Below are 15,694 nucleotides of genomic sequence, written 5' to 3' on the forward strand. Positions count from 1 at the left end.
GTGTGCTTGGATCCCTTTTAATTCTCAGCTCCTTTTCACTGTTACCAGATCCTCTCAGTAGTCTACCCATCCTCCTGCTGAGTCTAAAGGTTCTACTAAATCTCCATCCAATCTCCTTATCTCTCACCCCATTTTCCAGTCCCTTCCTTTCATTTATTTTTTGACTGCTATGATACTAATATACTAGAGATTATAGTAGGTTCCATACATCTTTTTCTTGAGATGATATTATATTGACTAGACTCACCCATTCTTACTTTTTAATATTGTAAGATTCAAATCCATGAAGACAATGATATTCTAAAAATAATGTTTTTCTGAAAAATTGATTAAAATAGTCTTACAGGAAAATGATTTATGCTGAGTGTGTGAAGAGACCTTTCCCTATGTAATATTGAGAGTTCTGTGATATAACACTACTAAGAACAGATAAATGGAAAATGTTTTAAAACATGGGTAGCTTTTCATCTGTAGTATATAAACATTTAAAATCTGAAATTCCCTGATTTCTAAGAAAATATCTAAAAACTCCAGCTTAGTATAAAAATTGCTTAATTGGCAGAAAATAGAAATCAGGTCTTTGTCTAAGCTTATCCTTAACATTGCATAGATCAGCACTTCCAGTGTAAAATGTGAACACAGAAAAATAGCCTTTTACTCCGTCCAGTCTTGGTCACCAAATAAAGTAAGATGAGTTTTGCAGAACAAACATCCAAAACTGCTCCCTTGCAAGAAAACTGTCATTTCTCTGCACTTCTGTAAATCAGGTTGACTGAGTTGGATGATTAGGTGCACTCTAGATTTGAACACCTAATTTTGAAATTGTTGAAAATGTTTATATAAACATTCAAACATTTATTCCTCTCTGCTTCTCTCTATTACATTGGAAAACTCTTTCCCCTACAGATTGCACATTTGAGCTCATTATTAATAGCTGCTGGGTTTTGAAAAGAAGGTGATTTTTCCCATGAAGAATTAAAATAATTCAAATTGTAGTGTTCCAGAGAGATTAAATGATATTATATAATTTTTAATATCTCCCTTTAAAGGTTTCTTTACCACAAGATATAGAATCTACACACAAGAGGGCATAAAAAACTGCATAGCACTGAGGGTCAACAACAGTGAGGCTGCAGATGATGAATGTGTGGCCTAAAATAATGAATATTAAGAGCTCTTATTTGTCTATGTATTTGTATGTCTCACACAACCAGATACCACATTTACCTATGATCTTAATTAATCACAGTCTTCAAAAAGCATTAATATTAAAATATTGTTATCTGTTCCCTCTTATCTTCTAGGAGACTGACTCAACAGTTAGGAACAATTTCTTCAGATCAGATGTACTCTACCATGACAATCCAAATGGCACAAAAAACTTTGTGCAAAGTATATGACTGATACTTTCCTGAAAATCATGCCACTGACTTAGGAATTTAAGTAAGGATTTGGAATAATAACAGTAACTATTTTATTTTAAAATACTTTGAAAATGTTTTCTAGTTTTACATACCAAAGCAATATGAACAGTGAATTCCACACCAATGCCAACAGAAGCAACCAGGATAACCACAGGCACTGCACTCAGCTTTATTCCAATTAGACCCATCATGCCAAACAGCTCCACAGTCATCAGAGCCAGCACCACCACCTAGATGATTTCAAACAGCCATTAGTAACTTCTCATACTCTAGACAAATGAAGAAGAAGGATATTACAAAACAACACGGGGACTATAAAATATATCCCTCATATCAGTCCTTCTCTTATCCCCAAAGACAAGCCATTTTTCCTCGTTTCATTGTGCTCAATGGCAATGACCCTCTAAAGAGTCAGTTTAGATTATTATCCCAAGAACCATTTAAGAGATCAAGCATCACTTTTCTATTGGTAACAATTAATCAATGTGATTTGAAAAATATTTTTTTTCTTCTTTCTCATGGATATTCACTGGAACATAATTTTTCTCTTTTTCACCTGTTTCTCTGAAAAACCTTCTAGAAAAACTAACTTTCAAATAACTGCATTGGAATTCTTTTTGTAGTACTCCAAATGTGAAGATGACTCCAAAATAGGTTTAAAGCCCAGAAGAGGGTGAATGTCATAATTAGCTGATGAGTCCCAGGTTACAGGGGGCCTTTGAGCTTTAAAGATACTTGAAGGGATTCATATGGACAATGGAAATAGTTAAATATGAGGGAAAGCTTTTATTTTTCTTTCATCTACCTTGTAAAAAATAATAAGGGAGGGGAGAAAGTCCATGGAATCAACTTCAAAGTTTCTAAAGTCAAGTAGGAAAAAGAGACAAACTTAAAAAACAATGTCAAACTCTGAAAATAAACCACCTTTCCAAGGGATAAAAGTATGCACTATAATAAATTATTTTTAAGCTAATGAATCAAGAAAAATAACACAAATTGCTTGATTCAATGCTATGAAAAATATTCTAGACTAAACATTTACCTTTTAGCATACTGGTTATATAAATGTATCATAGAAAACTAGTAACTGTTTTACATTTTTCTAAGCAAGAAAACATTTATGAAACCATACACATAAACCATATAACAGTTTATGGCATTTAAACATAGGAACATCATAATCCAATTTAACTTGAATGTTTACTATGAGGCTTATGGTACCTTGCAGAAAGCATGGAGGAGTATTCTCTTCAATTTATCATTTTATAACTTTTTCCTCAATAGCCCAGTTACACTCTTTTCTCAATATGTACTGTACAACCTAACCATTTCAGTCTTTCCAGAAAGACTGCATTCAGAAACCAGTGGGCAAATTTACAGGCAAGTTAGTCACAAGCAACTGCCTTGAAAAATAACATTGTCTGATAAAAAGAAGGAAGGAAAAACTAAATAGAAATAACTTTAATATTTAATAACATTCTAAATTTTCCTAAGTGTCTTTATTTCTCATGTTAATGGGCATATGAACAAAGGTAAAAATTCATGTATCCTTATAACAAAACCTTTAGACCTGCAAAAAGGTGGTCAAAGGGCAAAGATTATTAAGGTGGACAAAGGTTATAAAGGTTTGTATCTTTAGCATGAACTCTACCCCCTCAAGGTGAATAAATATATAATGAATGATGCAATATACATACTCTATTAGATGCCCAGACATAAACAAAACCTTCCTGATTATAGCAAGAGCTATGCTGAAAGGAATTTGACTTCAACAAAGACCCTTATAATAAACTTACAATGATGCCAGACGTCCAAGGGTTCAAGAGGAAGAGGGCACACACCAGAAATGTGCAAGCCAAAACCACACTAATGGATAAGAGGAGCCAGTGACGAAGTCCAATATACTGCTCCCAAAATAGAAATGGATAACCATTTGGGTAGCTGGCGATCCCCATACCAGCATAGTTATTACAGATAGCTCTCACTTTCTTGATAGCTTCCACAAAGTCAGAAGTTTCACGCAATCCATTGAGGTAGAAAGGAAACTGAGCATATTCTATGGGCTCAGCTGCTGGAACTAGGAAAAGTATAGCAATGTTTTAATGTGTTTGGGAAGGAGATACACAGACAGCATGGTTAACAAGACACTTGTTCTCTATAGCAGAATGCTTAAAGGTGTGGAATTTAAATTTTGCATCTTTGGAACAACTGACACTTAAAAAACTCTAAATAAAGGAAATTACTATATTTGTGATGAACACAGCCTTTATCAAGTCCTCAAACAATTCTATATCATTTAACAACTACAGATTTCAATATATGTATGCAATCTTTACCAGCTTTTTACTGAATACCTGTCCTAGGGTTTGGATACATTGAAGCACAGCTAGCTTGTTACCCAATCACATTTTCAAGAGCATCAGTCCTCCCCCACATGTCCTCTCCCATTCCCCACTGGTATCCAACTAGCAATCCTCCCAATAAATTGCTGAAGTGAAGCAAGGCAAACCAACATTGCTGCTCAGGATGCAAAACAGTGAACAGTGCAGAGTGGGAGAGACAGAAGGAGAACACCCACTCACATGGACTCCTCCCAAAAAATAGCTCTTGTACCATATTGGTGTTGGTATCTTATACATATGAGCTAACTTGATGAAATTTCCTTACATAACAAAAACTGAGGATAAACATGATGAAAATCAGGAATTTAATGCAATCTCCAGGTTTCTCTTACATACAGAACTATCAGGTGACATTGAGAGCAATGCTTATTATAAGTTCCTAGAGCTTTGCTAGAAACTGTTGTAAAACTCATTTTTCAACATGATAAAACCCTTCAGTGGTGCCACATAACACTAGATTCAACTGCATTTGTGTCCTGAGTCTACAGAGTAACACAATATATTGTTCTATTTATGCTTCTGAGCCCTATACAGCATCACCCAACTATAGTTACTAGGTCTTAAAGGAAGGAATGAGACCACCCATATAAACTGTAAGACATTAAGATTAAATGTTACTTACTTCTCAGCCTTGTTTCTGGCATATAGTCTGCTTTGTCATGGACCCATTCTGGGTGGGGAGGCCGGATGTTGGCTTGTGAGGCAGCATAGGCCACAGGGTCATTACTAACCCAGGCTGTCAGGTAGATGTAAAAAGCATTTGGGTTAATGATTCCATCTGCATCCACTAAACGTTGTTTAGTCAACTGCAAAATGGAAAGATTAAAAGCCATTCAGAATGAGTTTTGCTTTCAGGGCTCTTGCTGCAAAGCTTATGACAAAAAGCCTAGAGATGCAACACACACATGGGGGGGGGAAGATAAACAGCATTAACTTTCACTTGAAGTGACTTATTTTTATAATACCCACTAAATCAGCAGATGGTTCCAGAACAAACTGAACAATTTAAATACAAATTCAAAAAAACTGTCTGTAACTGAGGGTGAAAACCAACAGAATTGAAGAAATGTATTTTAAATCAAAGGGAAAAAAACTTGGCAAGAGTGCCTATACATGCCTGTGTGCAGTTAACCTCTGTTGTTAACATTGAAGAAAATGACACCCAGTAAATGGAGAGCTATAAAAATAAAACAACATCTGTATAAACTTTTCTAACTCTTGTCTGCCATGATATATGTATTTCAGAAAATGCCCAGTGCAAAAATCCAAACAAGTGCACTGTGTTATTTGGGTCACTGTTGGCAAATGTTTCTATGGGATAAAAAGCAGTGGTATGCTTCTAGGGTTCTTCAGCCAAATACTGCGCAGCTAGAGCTCTGACAGAGAACTCTGGATTTAAAATATTACTGTGGGGTTTCTTTGTTTGATTTGTTTATTTAAAACTCTGGCTTGGCTCCAGTTTCAGGTCCTTTTAATGAAATTAAGAACAGCAGTTACAGCAGTTTAAAAAGAAAGTCAACCTTTCCCCCCCACACCCCACAACTAGATTCCAAGGATCTGGATTCAATTAATCCACAGGATATGCAACAACTGTATGTCTTCAAGCTGTCTTTGGAATTGTATAGTACAGTACTCAGCCTTTGTGGGTGCACCACACTTTTCTCCCTCCCAGGCACAGGAAATTGTACCAACAGCTGTAGTCTAATCACATTTGTTCTGCAGTGTATGTGGCAGACACTGCTAAACAAAATCTCATTAAAGGTTTTCCCTTTGGCTCCCAACCTTTGCTAAATTCATAGCTAAAGCATCATTCAAACCTGACAGCATGCTGCATGTTGCCATATAGCAATGTGTTTTATACACCATAGTAACTGAACAGTGTAATCCATAAATCTGTCACCTTTAATGTCAGCAAAAAATGGAAATAACAGATCTGCCAAGAAACTCACTAGAGAGACTATTTTCTTCCTGAAAGCACTGAGTCAATGATGATTCTAGGAGAGGAGAAACTAGGTTACTGCACAATTTTTTCTGAAGAGGATTAAAATAAAAATTTGGCATAAGGAGTCAGACCCAGAATATTTCATCTACCTATGTGATAGTAAAAAGCAGCAAAAGCAGTCATATGCTGTGATAACCTTGTGAAAAAAGCTAAGATTCATTTTATTTAGGCAGCTCAACCAACTGCCATTCTCAGTTCTACTACAGTATATCTATATTTAGTAATGACAGTACAATAATATTGTACAGCATATAGTTATTTCAGTCCCCTTCCATTCACTATCATTAGTAAACATCTTTCTTTAAAATGTGTGTTTTGAATAAATTGGTAGGAACTAACCAAATAATTGCGAATGCTAGATTCAAAGCCACAGCAGAAGGCTGAGCAAAGGTCATCCCTATAAACAAATCTGAATCAAATCAGGAACGATGCCACTTAGGGCAACAAGGCTAACATCAGCTTTATGTCTTGCTTAGGACCAGTCTCCGCCTACCTAAGGATGCAGAGTAGCGTCTTCCACACCAATTGCAGAGGAAACTGTGTGTGCATGTGTGTATGAGACAGACCCATGCAAGCCAATAATCACAAAGGACAGGCATTCCTGGTATTGATTTTAAATACTTCTCAACACAGGCCAGACTCTGCAACTAACACGTAGCTCAAGCAAAGTCAGCGAGGCTACGCAATTAGGTACAACTCAGAAATTTCAATTAATCAAGATGAAAAAAGGAGCTATGGCATTTTTCTTGCATCTCCCCCAACTCCTGATGGGATTGTGTGTTCCTGTATAAACCACTATGAACTCTGATACAGTACCTGGCTGATGTCAATGGGCTTTGCTCGGTTGCCTGTTTGCACCAAGAGTTTGTAAGCCAGAACAGCATCATCAGATCCATTTTTATAATTGTCGTAAGTGATTTTCCCAGCTTCCCAGTCACTGTCAAATGCATGCTGAAGTCCTAAAGAGTTCAGGAAGGTGCAAGGAAGATAGAACAAAAAATGAGAAAACAATCTTTGAAACAAATTTCGGTAGGAAGAAACAATAATAATTTATTTTTTTTAATATAAAGTATGACTATAGCTGAAGCAGTGTCCTGGTTTAAGCTGGAATAGAGTTAATTTTCTTCCTAGTAGCTGGCACAGTGCTGTGGTCTGGATTCAGTACAAATTAATGCTGATAACACACTGATGTTTTGGTTGTTGCTGAGCATTGCTTACTCTGAGTCAAGGGCTTTCCAGTGTCTCAGGCTCTGCCAGGGAGGAGCTGCACAAGAAGCCAGGAGGGAGCATGACTGGGACAGCTGACCTGAACTGGCCAAAGGGGTATTCCACACCACAGAACATCATGCCCAGTATATAAACTGAGGGGAGTTATCCAGAAGGTGGGTTTGTTTTTCGAGGGCAGGCTGGGCATCAGTCAGCAGGTGGTGAACACTTGTGTTGTGCATTATTTGTTTTCCTTGGGTTTTATTCCTCTCCTTTTCTCCTTTTCACTACAATTATTATTATTATTATTATTATTATTATTATTATTATTATTATTATTATATTTTACTTTGTTTCAATTATTAAACTCTTCTTATCTCAACACACAAGTTTTTACTTTTTTTCCAATTCTTCTCCCTGGGGAGGTGAGGGGGAGTGTGCAATCGTATGTGTGGTACTTAGTTGCTGGCTGGAGTTGACAGTCCTTTTTGGTGCCTGATGTGGGGCTCAAAGGGTTGAGATAATGACAGATTTGACCAGAGCATGTTAAAAAAAAATTGTTATAAGCTTTTATTGCATTGGTTTAATAGTCACTGGTCACAATGTTGATTTATTTTCTCAGACTTCTTGTGCTTGCTCTCAGAGTTACATTATGTACCTACTTACTTGCAGCATGTGTTTGCTCTTTTGGTATTTGTCATCTCTGGGGCCTGGGCTAATTTTCTTGTTTTGTTGTACTTTGTAATACTGGCTTGTGATATGATAGAATTGCTGGTATGTCTACTCAGCATTGCCATCACCTCTGTACTTCGGGAGTCATCTATTGGGAATTATTAATAATTACACCTTTTGCCTTTTCTCCTCAGACAACTGACCTATGGGGGACATATCTTCCTACATCTTCCCTTTCTCCTCCAGGCTAATTACAGAACTGTGTGAGAATTTTGAAATTTATAAAAATCCCTGGGATGTTGAAACTACACTATTTCTGGTCCTGGTCCTATTGCTAGGTGTTGGAAAATGCAGTTTTCCAGCAAAACTTATGTTAACTAAATAAACCTGAACAAAGCCTCAGCATACTCAGGCCTCAGTAAAAATCCTAATAAGCTGCAATAGCTTGCTTCCCTGAGATCGCTTCGTGAGAAAATATCAAGAAGATGCAGCTGTGTAAGGAATGTACGGGAGTGAATTTGTGATTAACAAAGAATGCAGGAGAGAACCCTGATTATGTGAGAACAGACTGCGAATACGTGTGTAACTATAATTAGTAACATCTGTAACAGTATATAAGTTTCTCGTTTGGTGAAATAAAATGGAGCTTACTCTACATCTCATATTGAGACTGCCGTGAGTTCCCTCTCATCGCTTTGTCAGCTAGGAATGCTGAATGTGCTTCAGATCTTGTTTAGGGTTAAAAAACTATTTGTGGCTATACCAACCCCCACAACAGGCACTGTGACTACTCCAAACCCTGCAACAAGCACTGCAGCTACTCAGACCCTGGCGAGGAATGTTGCAGCTGAAACAGAGAACCAACCCATGTTGGTATTCGCCCCTATACACAAGAAGAAATGGACACAAAAGGCATCTTGTTTAATAAAGGAGGACAAAGCAGAGCCATCACAGGAACAGGAAGGAGAGGCAGAACAAGAGGTAACCACTCAATCCCATCCCCAAGTGAGCCGCAAGATATGCAAAAAGATTTCAGATCTTGTCCAGCTGAGCATGTTATCACCTGGCTGCTCCAACGCTGGGACAACGGGGCTAGCAGTTTGGAATTAGAGGGTAAGGAAGCCAAGCAGCTGGGATCACTTTCTACAGAAGGTGATTGGGAAAGGGACACAAGTCCTTGGCCTCTGGAGGTGACTTCTGTCAAGTGTGAAGGAAAGGTATCCCTTCAAGGATGATGTTATATGTTGCCCAGGCAAATAGACTGTAGTGAGTGGACAAACGTATCCAGGACCTGGGGGAATTAGTCATGCTAGAGATGATTTGACTCAAACAATGCACAGTCACCCACAGATCCAAAGTCCGGTGCACATAACCCATGCGGCAGAAATTTGTACAGAGCACACCATTGCCATATGCCAACTCACTGGCAGTAATGACCTGGAGAGATGAAGAGGCACCAACAGTGGATGAAGTTGCTCACCAACTCCAGGAGTACAAAGAAAATCGCTCCTCCCTTGTCTAGGCTGTGAAAAAACTATCCCAGGAGTTGCAGAAATTCAAAGAGAATATGTTCTACTCCCCACCTGTAGGGACCCACATCTCAGCTAAGTGTACTTTTGCATAAGGGGGAGAATATACTGGGTACACACCTTGGGGTACCCTGTGGTTTTACCTGCAGGACCATGGAGAGGACATGAGGAAGTGGAATGGAAAATCTACCTCGACCCTAGAGGCACAGGTATGTGAATTGCAAAGATAAACAATCCCAAATAGGGGTTCTTCCAGGAAAGTTGCTGCTCAAGTCTCCATTGGGCAGTTCCCCAGGTAGAGTGGAAGGACTGATCTTACTCATGATCCTATGGAAAAGAATTCTAATCCATTTCTACAAGAAGTAAATGGAGAATCCTATGACCAGGACTAGAGGGGCCCTGCCTCCAGCCAGATGGAAGAGAGGGACAACTGGGTTTACTACATGGTGTGAATCCAATGGCCTGGCACATCAGACCCACAGGAGTACAAGTCTCTAGTAGACACTGGTGCACAGTGTACCCAAATGCTATCAAGCTATGTAGGGACAGAATCCATTTGTATTTCTGGAGTGACAGGGGGATCCAAGCAGCTGACTTTATTGGAAGCTGTATTAGCCTGATTGGGAATGAGCGGCAAAAGCACCCCATTGTGACTGGCCAGAGGCTCTGTGCATCCTTGGCATAAACTATCTCAGGAGAGGGGAATTCAAAGACCCCAAAGGGTACCAGTGAGCTTTCAGTAGAGCTGTCCTGGAAATAAAGGAAATTAAACCGTTGTCTACCTTTCCTGGTCTCTTGGAGGACCCTTCTATTTGTGGGGTTGCTGAAGGTTGAAGAACAACAGGTGCCAATTGCAACCACAGCAGTGGCAATACCACACTACCAAGACTCCCTGATTCTCATCCATGAACTAATTTGTCGACTGGAGAGCCAAGGAGTGATCAGCAGGACCCACTCACCCTTTAACAGCCCCACATAGCCAGTGCCAAAGTCTAATAGAGAATGGAGACTGACAGTAGACTATTGGGGGCTGAATGAAGTCATGTCACCTCTGAGTGCTGCTGTACAGGACATGTTGGAACTTCAATATGAACTGGAGTCAAAGGCAGCCAAGTGGTGCCACAATTTATATTGCCAATGCATTTTTCTCAATCCTTCTGGCAGCAGAGTGCCAGCCACAGCTTGCTTTCACTTGGAGGAGTGTCCAGTATACCTGTAATCAACTGTCTCAGGGGTGGAAACACAGCCCAACTATCTGCCATGGACTGAGCAAAACTCCATTATTAAACTGTCTTAATGTCAACCCAAGAGTTTCCTCACTTTTACTAATCTGATTCTCTCCTCCATCCCACCAAGGGTGGGGGAGGTGGAGGGAGTGAGTGGGTGTGTGGTGCTTATTTTCCAGCTGGGGTTAAACCATGATAATTACTCCTTCATTTACATCTTCCACAAAACAAAGCTGAAATATCACCCTTGTTGTGATAATAGGTGCAGGTTCCCCACACCCATTTCTTAATGAGTGTACCTGTCACCTATTGTCCTGCCTTTCCCCACCCCACGTGGCCCTGGCCACTCCCTCAGGTTTTCCCTATTGGTTCCTGTACCCTAACTCCACCCATGTACTGCCCCTGTGCCCAGAGATCACTGGGCCAATGTACTGTCCCCGCCCCCTCTCTCTCCCTAGAAAACCCCTCACCCTCCACCATCTTGTTGTCTATGCACATGTAGTCTATGCATATGGCTGTCTATGCACCACGTGTGTCTATGCACGTGTGTCTATGCGCGTGGTCTGTGCACCAGGGGAGGTGTTTCGCCTCTGGTGCAGCCATGTGAATAAAACCTTCCATGGACACTCTGTGTAGACCCTCCTCGCCTCCTTTATCATCACCGGTTGTACTGCAAAACACTGAGACAATAATCTCTATGATACAACCAGAAATTCTACTACAAGGGAAAAAAGCCCACCATACTCAAACTTTCAACTTCAAACCAACACTCAGCTGCTTTTTGAGTACAGCATGAGTGCTCAATTTGTTCCATCTGTTCAAATTGTGTACCAAATACAAGTCATAGGATCTGCTACCAGCACATGTAAAGACCATAGCCAACGGCTATTCGCTCTCAACTGTTATTTTCCTCTTTGCAACTCTTTAAAGGGGAGGGAATACCTCACAGCACAAATATGGATTACATTTAGAACAGAAAGCCACAGCCCAGTACAAGGAGGTTCTGGGAGAACAGATCACAAACTTCATGTTCAAAGAAGGGAAGGAAATGGCTGGGGATGGGGTAATGGTGGAAATCACCAACCCACCTCACTGCTACACTGAGGAGCTGTAATGAACATCATCATGACAGATAATATAGGCTAGCCACAGCTGTAAGGAGATAGGAGTGTTGGAAGAGAAAACACAACCTTACTGACAACACCTCAGGGCCTGAGTATTCATTCCCATTTATAAATTCTTTCCTCCTCACTTGGAAAACTGCCTCCCAGATCATCCTACAAAATCATACCCACTTGTAAAGCTAACAAGTTGAGAACAAAGGGATGAAATAACCCTGCCAAACTTGCTATATGTACCCCTTCAGCACCTGCCCAGAAAGAGGATGATTTAACAGTAGTTTGTTGGAAAACGCAGTTTTCCAGCAAAACTTATGCTAACTGAATTCTCAGGCCTCAGTAAAATTCCAACAAGCTACAGTGGCTTGTTTACCTGAGAATGTTCTGTGGGAAGAATGTCATGAGAAAGATTAGGGAGTCAGAAGTGTTATGAGAAAGAAAAAGGGAGTCACCGGGAGGATCCCTGAATGTGTGAGAACAGACTGCAGGTGTGTGTGTATCTATGAATAGTAACTTCTGTAACAGTATATAAGTCTCTCGTTTGGTGAAATAAAATGGAGCTTACTTTATATCTCATATTGAGAGTGCTGTGAGTTTCCCTCTCACCGCGATGTCAAATGGTGACTCCGACGTGATACGGACGCCAACAGCAGGGAGCGGCGGGAACGGAGAGGCGCCGAAGCAGTGCAGCGACGGTGTGTCAAAATCTTCACCCGAATCGGGGAAGATCCTGCAGACACAGGCCGAATAGGACCTGCCTACCGTGGGGGCTACACTTCGGTGAACTGCACAAACTCTGGCGACTGCAAGCTCCGACAGGGTGCTTAGACGGTGTCGACCAGGACCCTGAAAACCAGCTGGACCACAATGGAATCAGAGGTAGCCCAAATTTTATTGTTATGCTTTTTAGAAAAGCACGGACTCAGTAAAAGTAGCCTATCACACTTAATGGGCCTGATGGTGGTAGGACAAGCTTATGGATTTTTTACAAATCCTATTACAGTATTCAGTGTGGGAGAGTGGTTGAATTACGGAGCTATTTTGCTTTTGGACTGTGATAAAACTGCAAGAAAGCTTGGCAAACCATGGAGTAAAGTCGTAGCCTGCTTACAAATACACGCCACGGAGCAAAACCTTGTGTGGCTCACGGCACAGGACATAACAGCTACATGGAGCAGAGAGAAACCTGTGAATTACTGTGCCGCTTTTGATACGCGTAAAACTTCGGCCGCGGCACAGCAGCCAGGGAAACCCCCCCCGCCAGGGAGGGGGGGAGAATAGCAGCTCTCCTGCGTTGCTGACAGCCGAGAATACAAAGTTACTCGATTGGATGAAAAATCTGTTCCTGTCTCAATGTATCACAGAGCTTGGCAATGTTACAACGAAAAACATCTTAGCTGCTTTGTTTGAGACAGTCACTGTTGAACTTTTGCCAGAACAACTGAATGCTTTGTTAGAACGAGCTCAGATATCGCGGGTAAAGAAACAGAGTAACCAGAAATCATCCCGATGTTACCAATGCGGGAGTGAAAGACACATACGAAAAAACTGTAACAGAAAAGTTTGGTGTTCCCGCTGCAACAGAGATACTCACAGCACAGAAGCTTGCAGAAACAAAAAGAATAAACACAAAGTGACCAGTGACCGAGTAGCAGCGGCGGCCTCTACCCTTCACTGCGCGCCGCCGGCACGCCACACAAGGAGACCTGTGGCGGAAGTTGCTCCAACCGTGGTTTCCGGCCGAATGACAGCCAGAGCAGAGGTCCCAGAGGGTACCCCGGTGGGCGGAGCCGCGAGCCATCCACGCCTCCTTCACTGCCCCAACTGTAACGTCTGTGGTGAAACCCTAAACTCTACTCCTCCCCAAGGATGAGGAAATGATTGACAGCTTCAGCAGCAAACCAGAACTAACCAACAGCGTTGCCAGCAGAAACAGCAGTCTGATGCAGATGGAGCAGATCGGCTCTTCCTTCAGCCTGGCTGCACTGACACCGAGACCAAAACCTATTTTCAACGTTTTACTAATAAAGAAGCATTGTAACAAGATATTATCCCGATAAAAAAATAATAACACCTTGAATACTAAAAGCCTTGAACAAAAGCTGAATTTTGCTAAATCATTTGTGTGTATGTGTGAATATTGTAGGCCTACTGAGAGTGTGTTGAATGCTTTGATGTGTGAATGAGGACCTGTGGGTGAAGTTATACTAAATAGTTTAAACTACCTGTTAAGTACTTTTGGTTAAGCATAGATTCTGTTAAAGTTAAGTAATAGTGAATTTAAATTCTATTAAGTGGTAAATTCTGTTAATTTTAAATTCTGTTAAGTTTTAAATTTTGTTAGAGTTAAGTTGTTAAAGTGATATCAATGTTAAATTCCATTATAGTTAAGTCCAATTTGTTAGTTTAAAATAAGATTTATTAAGATTAAGTTTTATTCATTTTTAGTGATATTAATTTTAAGTTTTAAATTTGTTAGTTTACGTTATTATTCCCAAAAAGCATTTGCAGTTTCATCTTTTTTAGTTAAAGTTAAATAATAATATCTACTGTTTTCAAATATTTCATCTCACCTGATATAGCTATCTACAAAAATAGTAACATGTTATGATACTCTCCTTATTGATATTAATCAAAGCTTGTTTATAAGATGTTCTAAGAAAACCCTTCCACTTAGCACCTAAGCTCTGGCCAAGCTTTGGTTCTAACTGGTTGGGAAACATGCCATGAGTCCCAAGTATTCTGCATCAAAATGTGATCAATTAATTTTCATTTACCAAATTGAGTTTATAAAAGCTAAACCTTCTTCCAAGTAAACTTGGAGTCCTTACCCGGGAAAGGTTCTCCAAGCTTTACCTGTGAAGTGAATGTTTTCAGCAATGACAATTCCTAGACCATGGCAACATATCTAAATAACTAGTGAAATTTCCTTAGGTAAATTTATAACAATTCTAATAATAAGAATTACTTATAGCAAAGCAAATTAATCTGATAACAGACAACGTCTGTTCTCACAAGCGAAACGGGGGAACTGTTGGAAAACGCAGTTTTCCAGCAAAACTTATGCTAACTGAATTCTCAGGCCTCAGTAAAATTCCAACAAGCTACAGTGGCTTGTTTACCTGAGAATGTTCTGTGGGAAGAATGTCATGAGAAAGATTAGGGAGTCAGAAGTGTTATGAGAAAGAAAAAGGGAGTCACCGGGAGGATCCCTGAATGTGTGAGAACAGACTGCAGGTGTGTGTGTATCTATGAATAGTAACTTCTGTAACAGTATATAAGTCTCTCGTTTGGTGAAATAAAATGGAGCTTACTTTATATCTCATATTGAGAGTGCTGTGAGTTTCCCTCTCGCCGCAATGGCAGTAGTTATTCTGACATCCTTGAAGGGACTTCAAAGTCCCCTTTAAGAAAATGCTGTTTGTTGCTACTCTAGGAGTGTGAAAAATATTATTTAGGGAGTGTGAGGCCACTCTCTATTATGATTGAATGACCATAGAGACTGGGAGTAGCGTCTGAGGACTGGAGGAAAGTGAAAGGAATAACGGAGTGTCTTTACAAACAAATGACTGGTAAAAATAAGACCTGAGTCTGCTGGTAAAATAACTTTGATACTGAGAGATAGAAGAAACAATGGGTAGGATTTCCATAGGAATTCCCCTAATTTGACTTACCCAAGACTGTGTTAATAAGCTACAAAAACAGAGACACAAGAAGAAGAAGAAAAGGGGAATGTGTATTGGGGGTGTCTGTATTAGGGGAGGATGTATATTAATTAGGTGTTCCGGGAAGTCTGTACCTCTCGAGTACCTCAGCCAATGGGGAAAAAAGAGAGGGGAACTGCAGCTGGGAATTAGGATAAAAGAGGCTGCATCCTCTATCAATTGGAGAGAGACCCCATGGGAAATGCCCATGACCTCTCCCTTTATTCATGAATAAAGTTACAGGACTCCTCTGTCTCCTTTTTGGACATAAACTTCTGGTGTTTGTGGAATAATTTTCCTGTCAAATGGGGGCTTTATCTGGGATCCTTCCACCGTCTGGGGGCAGTGGACAGCAAGCGGAGCTGAAGGTTCACCTCACCCAGTTTCAGTGATCAGCTCCCCTTGGTGGTT

The 15,694-nt window shown here is 40.2% G+C and overlaps 1 protein-coding gene across 4 annotated transcripts in view; it reads right to left on the reverse strand.

The window, feature by feature from the left end:
• The window catches only part of LOC146425727 (protein patched homolog 1-like), a 228,888-nt gene that overhangs the window by 38,174 nt on the left and 175,020 nt on the right, over nucleotides 1-15,694 (reverse strand). For all 4 annotated transcript variants that reach the window (XM_085041568.1, XM_085041567.1, XM_085041565.1 and 1 more), the window contains 4 exons: nucleotides 6,645-6,787; nucleotides 4,449-4,632; nucleotides 3,221-3,501; nucleotides 1,517-1,654 (listed from right to left, as the gene is read on the reverse strand). In XM_085041568.1, the coding sequence (XP_084897694.1) occupies nucleotides 1,517-1,654; nucleotides 3,221-3,501; nucleotides 4,449-4,632; nucleotides 6,645-6,787 (746 nt within the window). The remainder of the gene's footprint in view (nucleotides 1-1,516; nucleotides 1,655-3,220; nucleotides 3,502-4,448; nucleotides 4,633-6,644; nucleotides 6,788-15,694) is intronic.

The sequence above is a fragment of the Lichenostomus cassidix genome, chromosome W (genome assembly GCF_008360975.1).
Source record: "Lichenostomus cassidix isolate B80296 chromosome W, HeHo_3.0, whole genome shotgun sequence".
Taxonomy (NCBI): Eukaryota; Metazoa; Chordata; class Aves; order Passeriformes; family Meliphagidae; genus Lichenostomus; species Lichenostomus cassidix.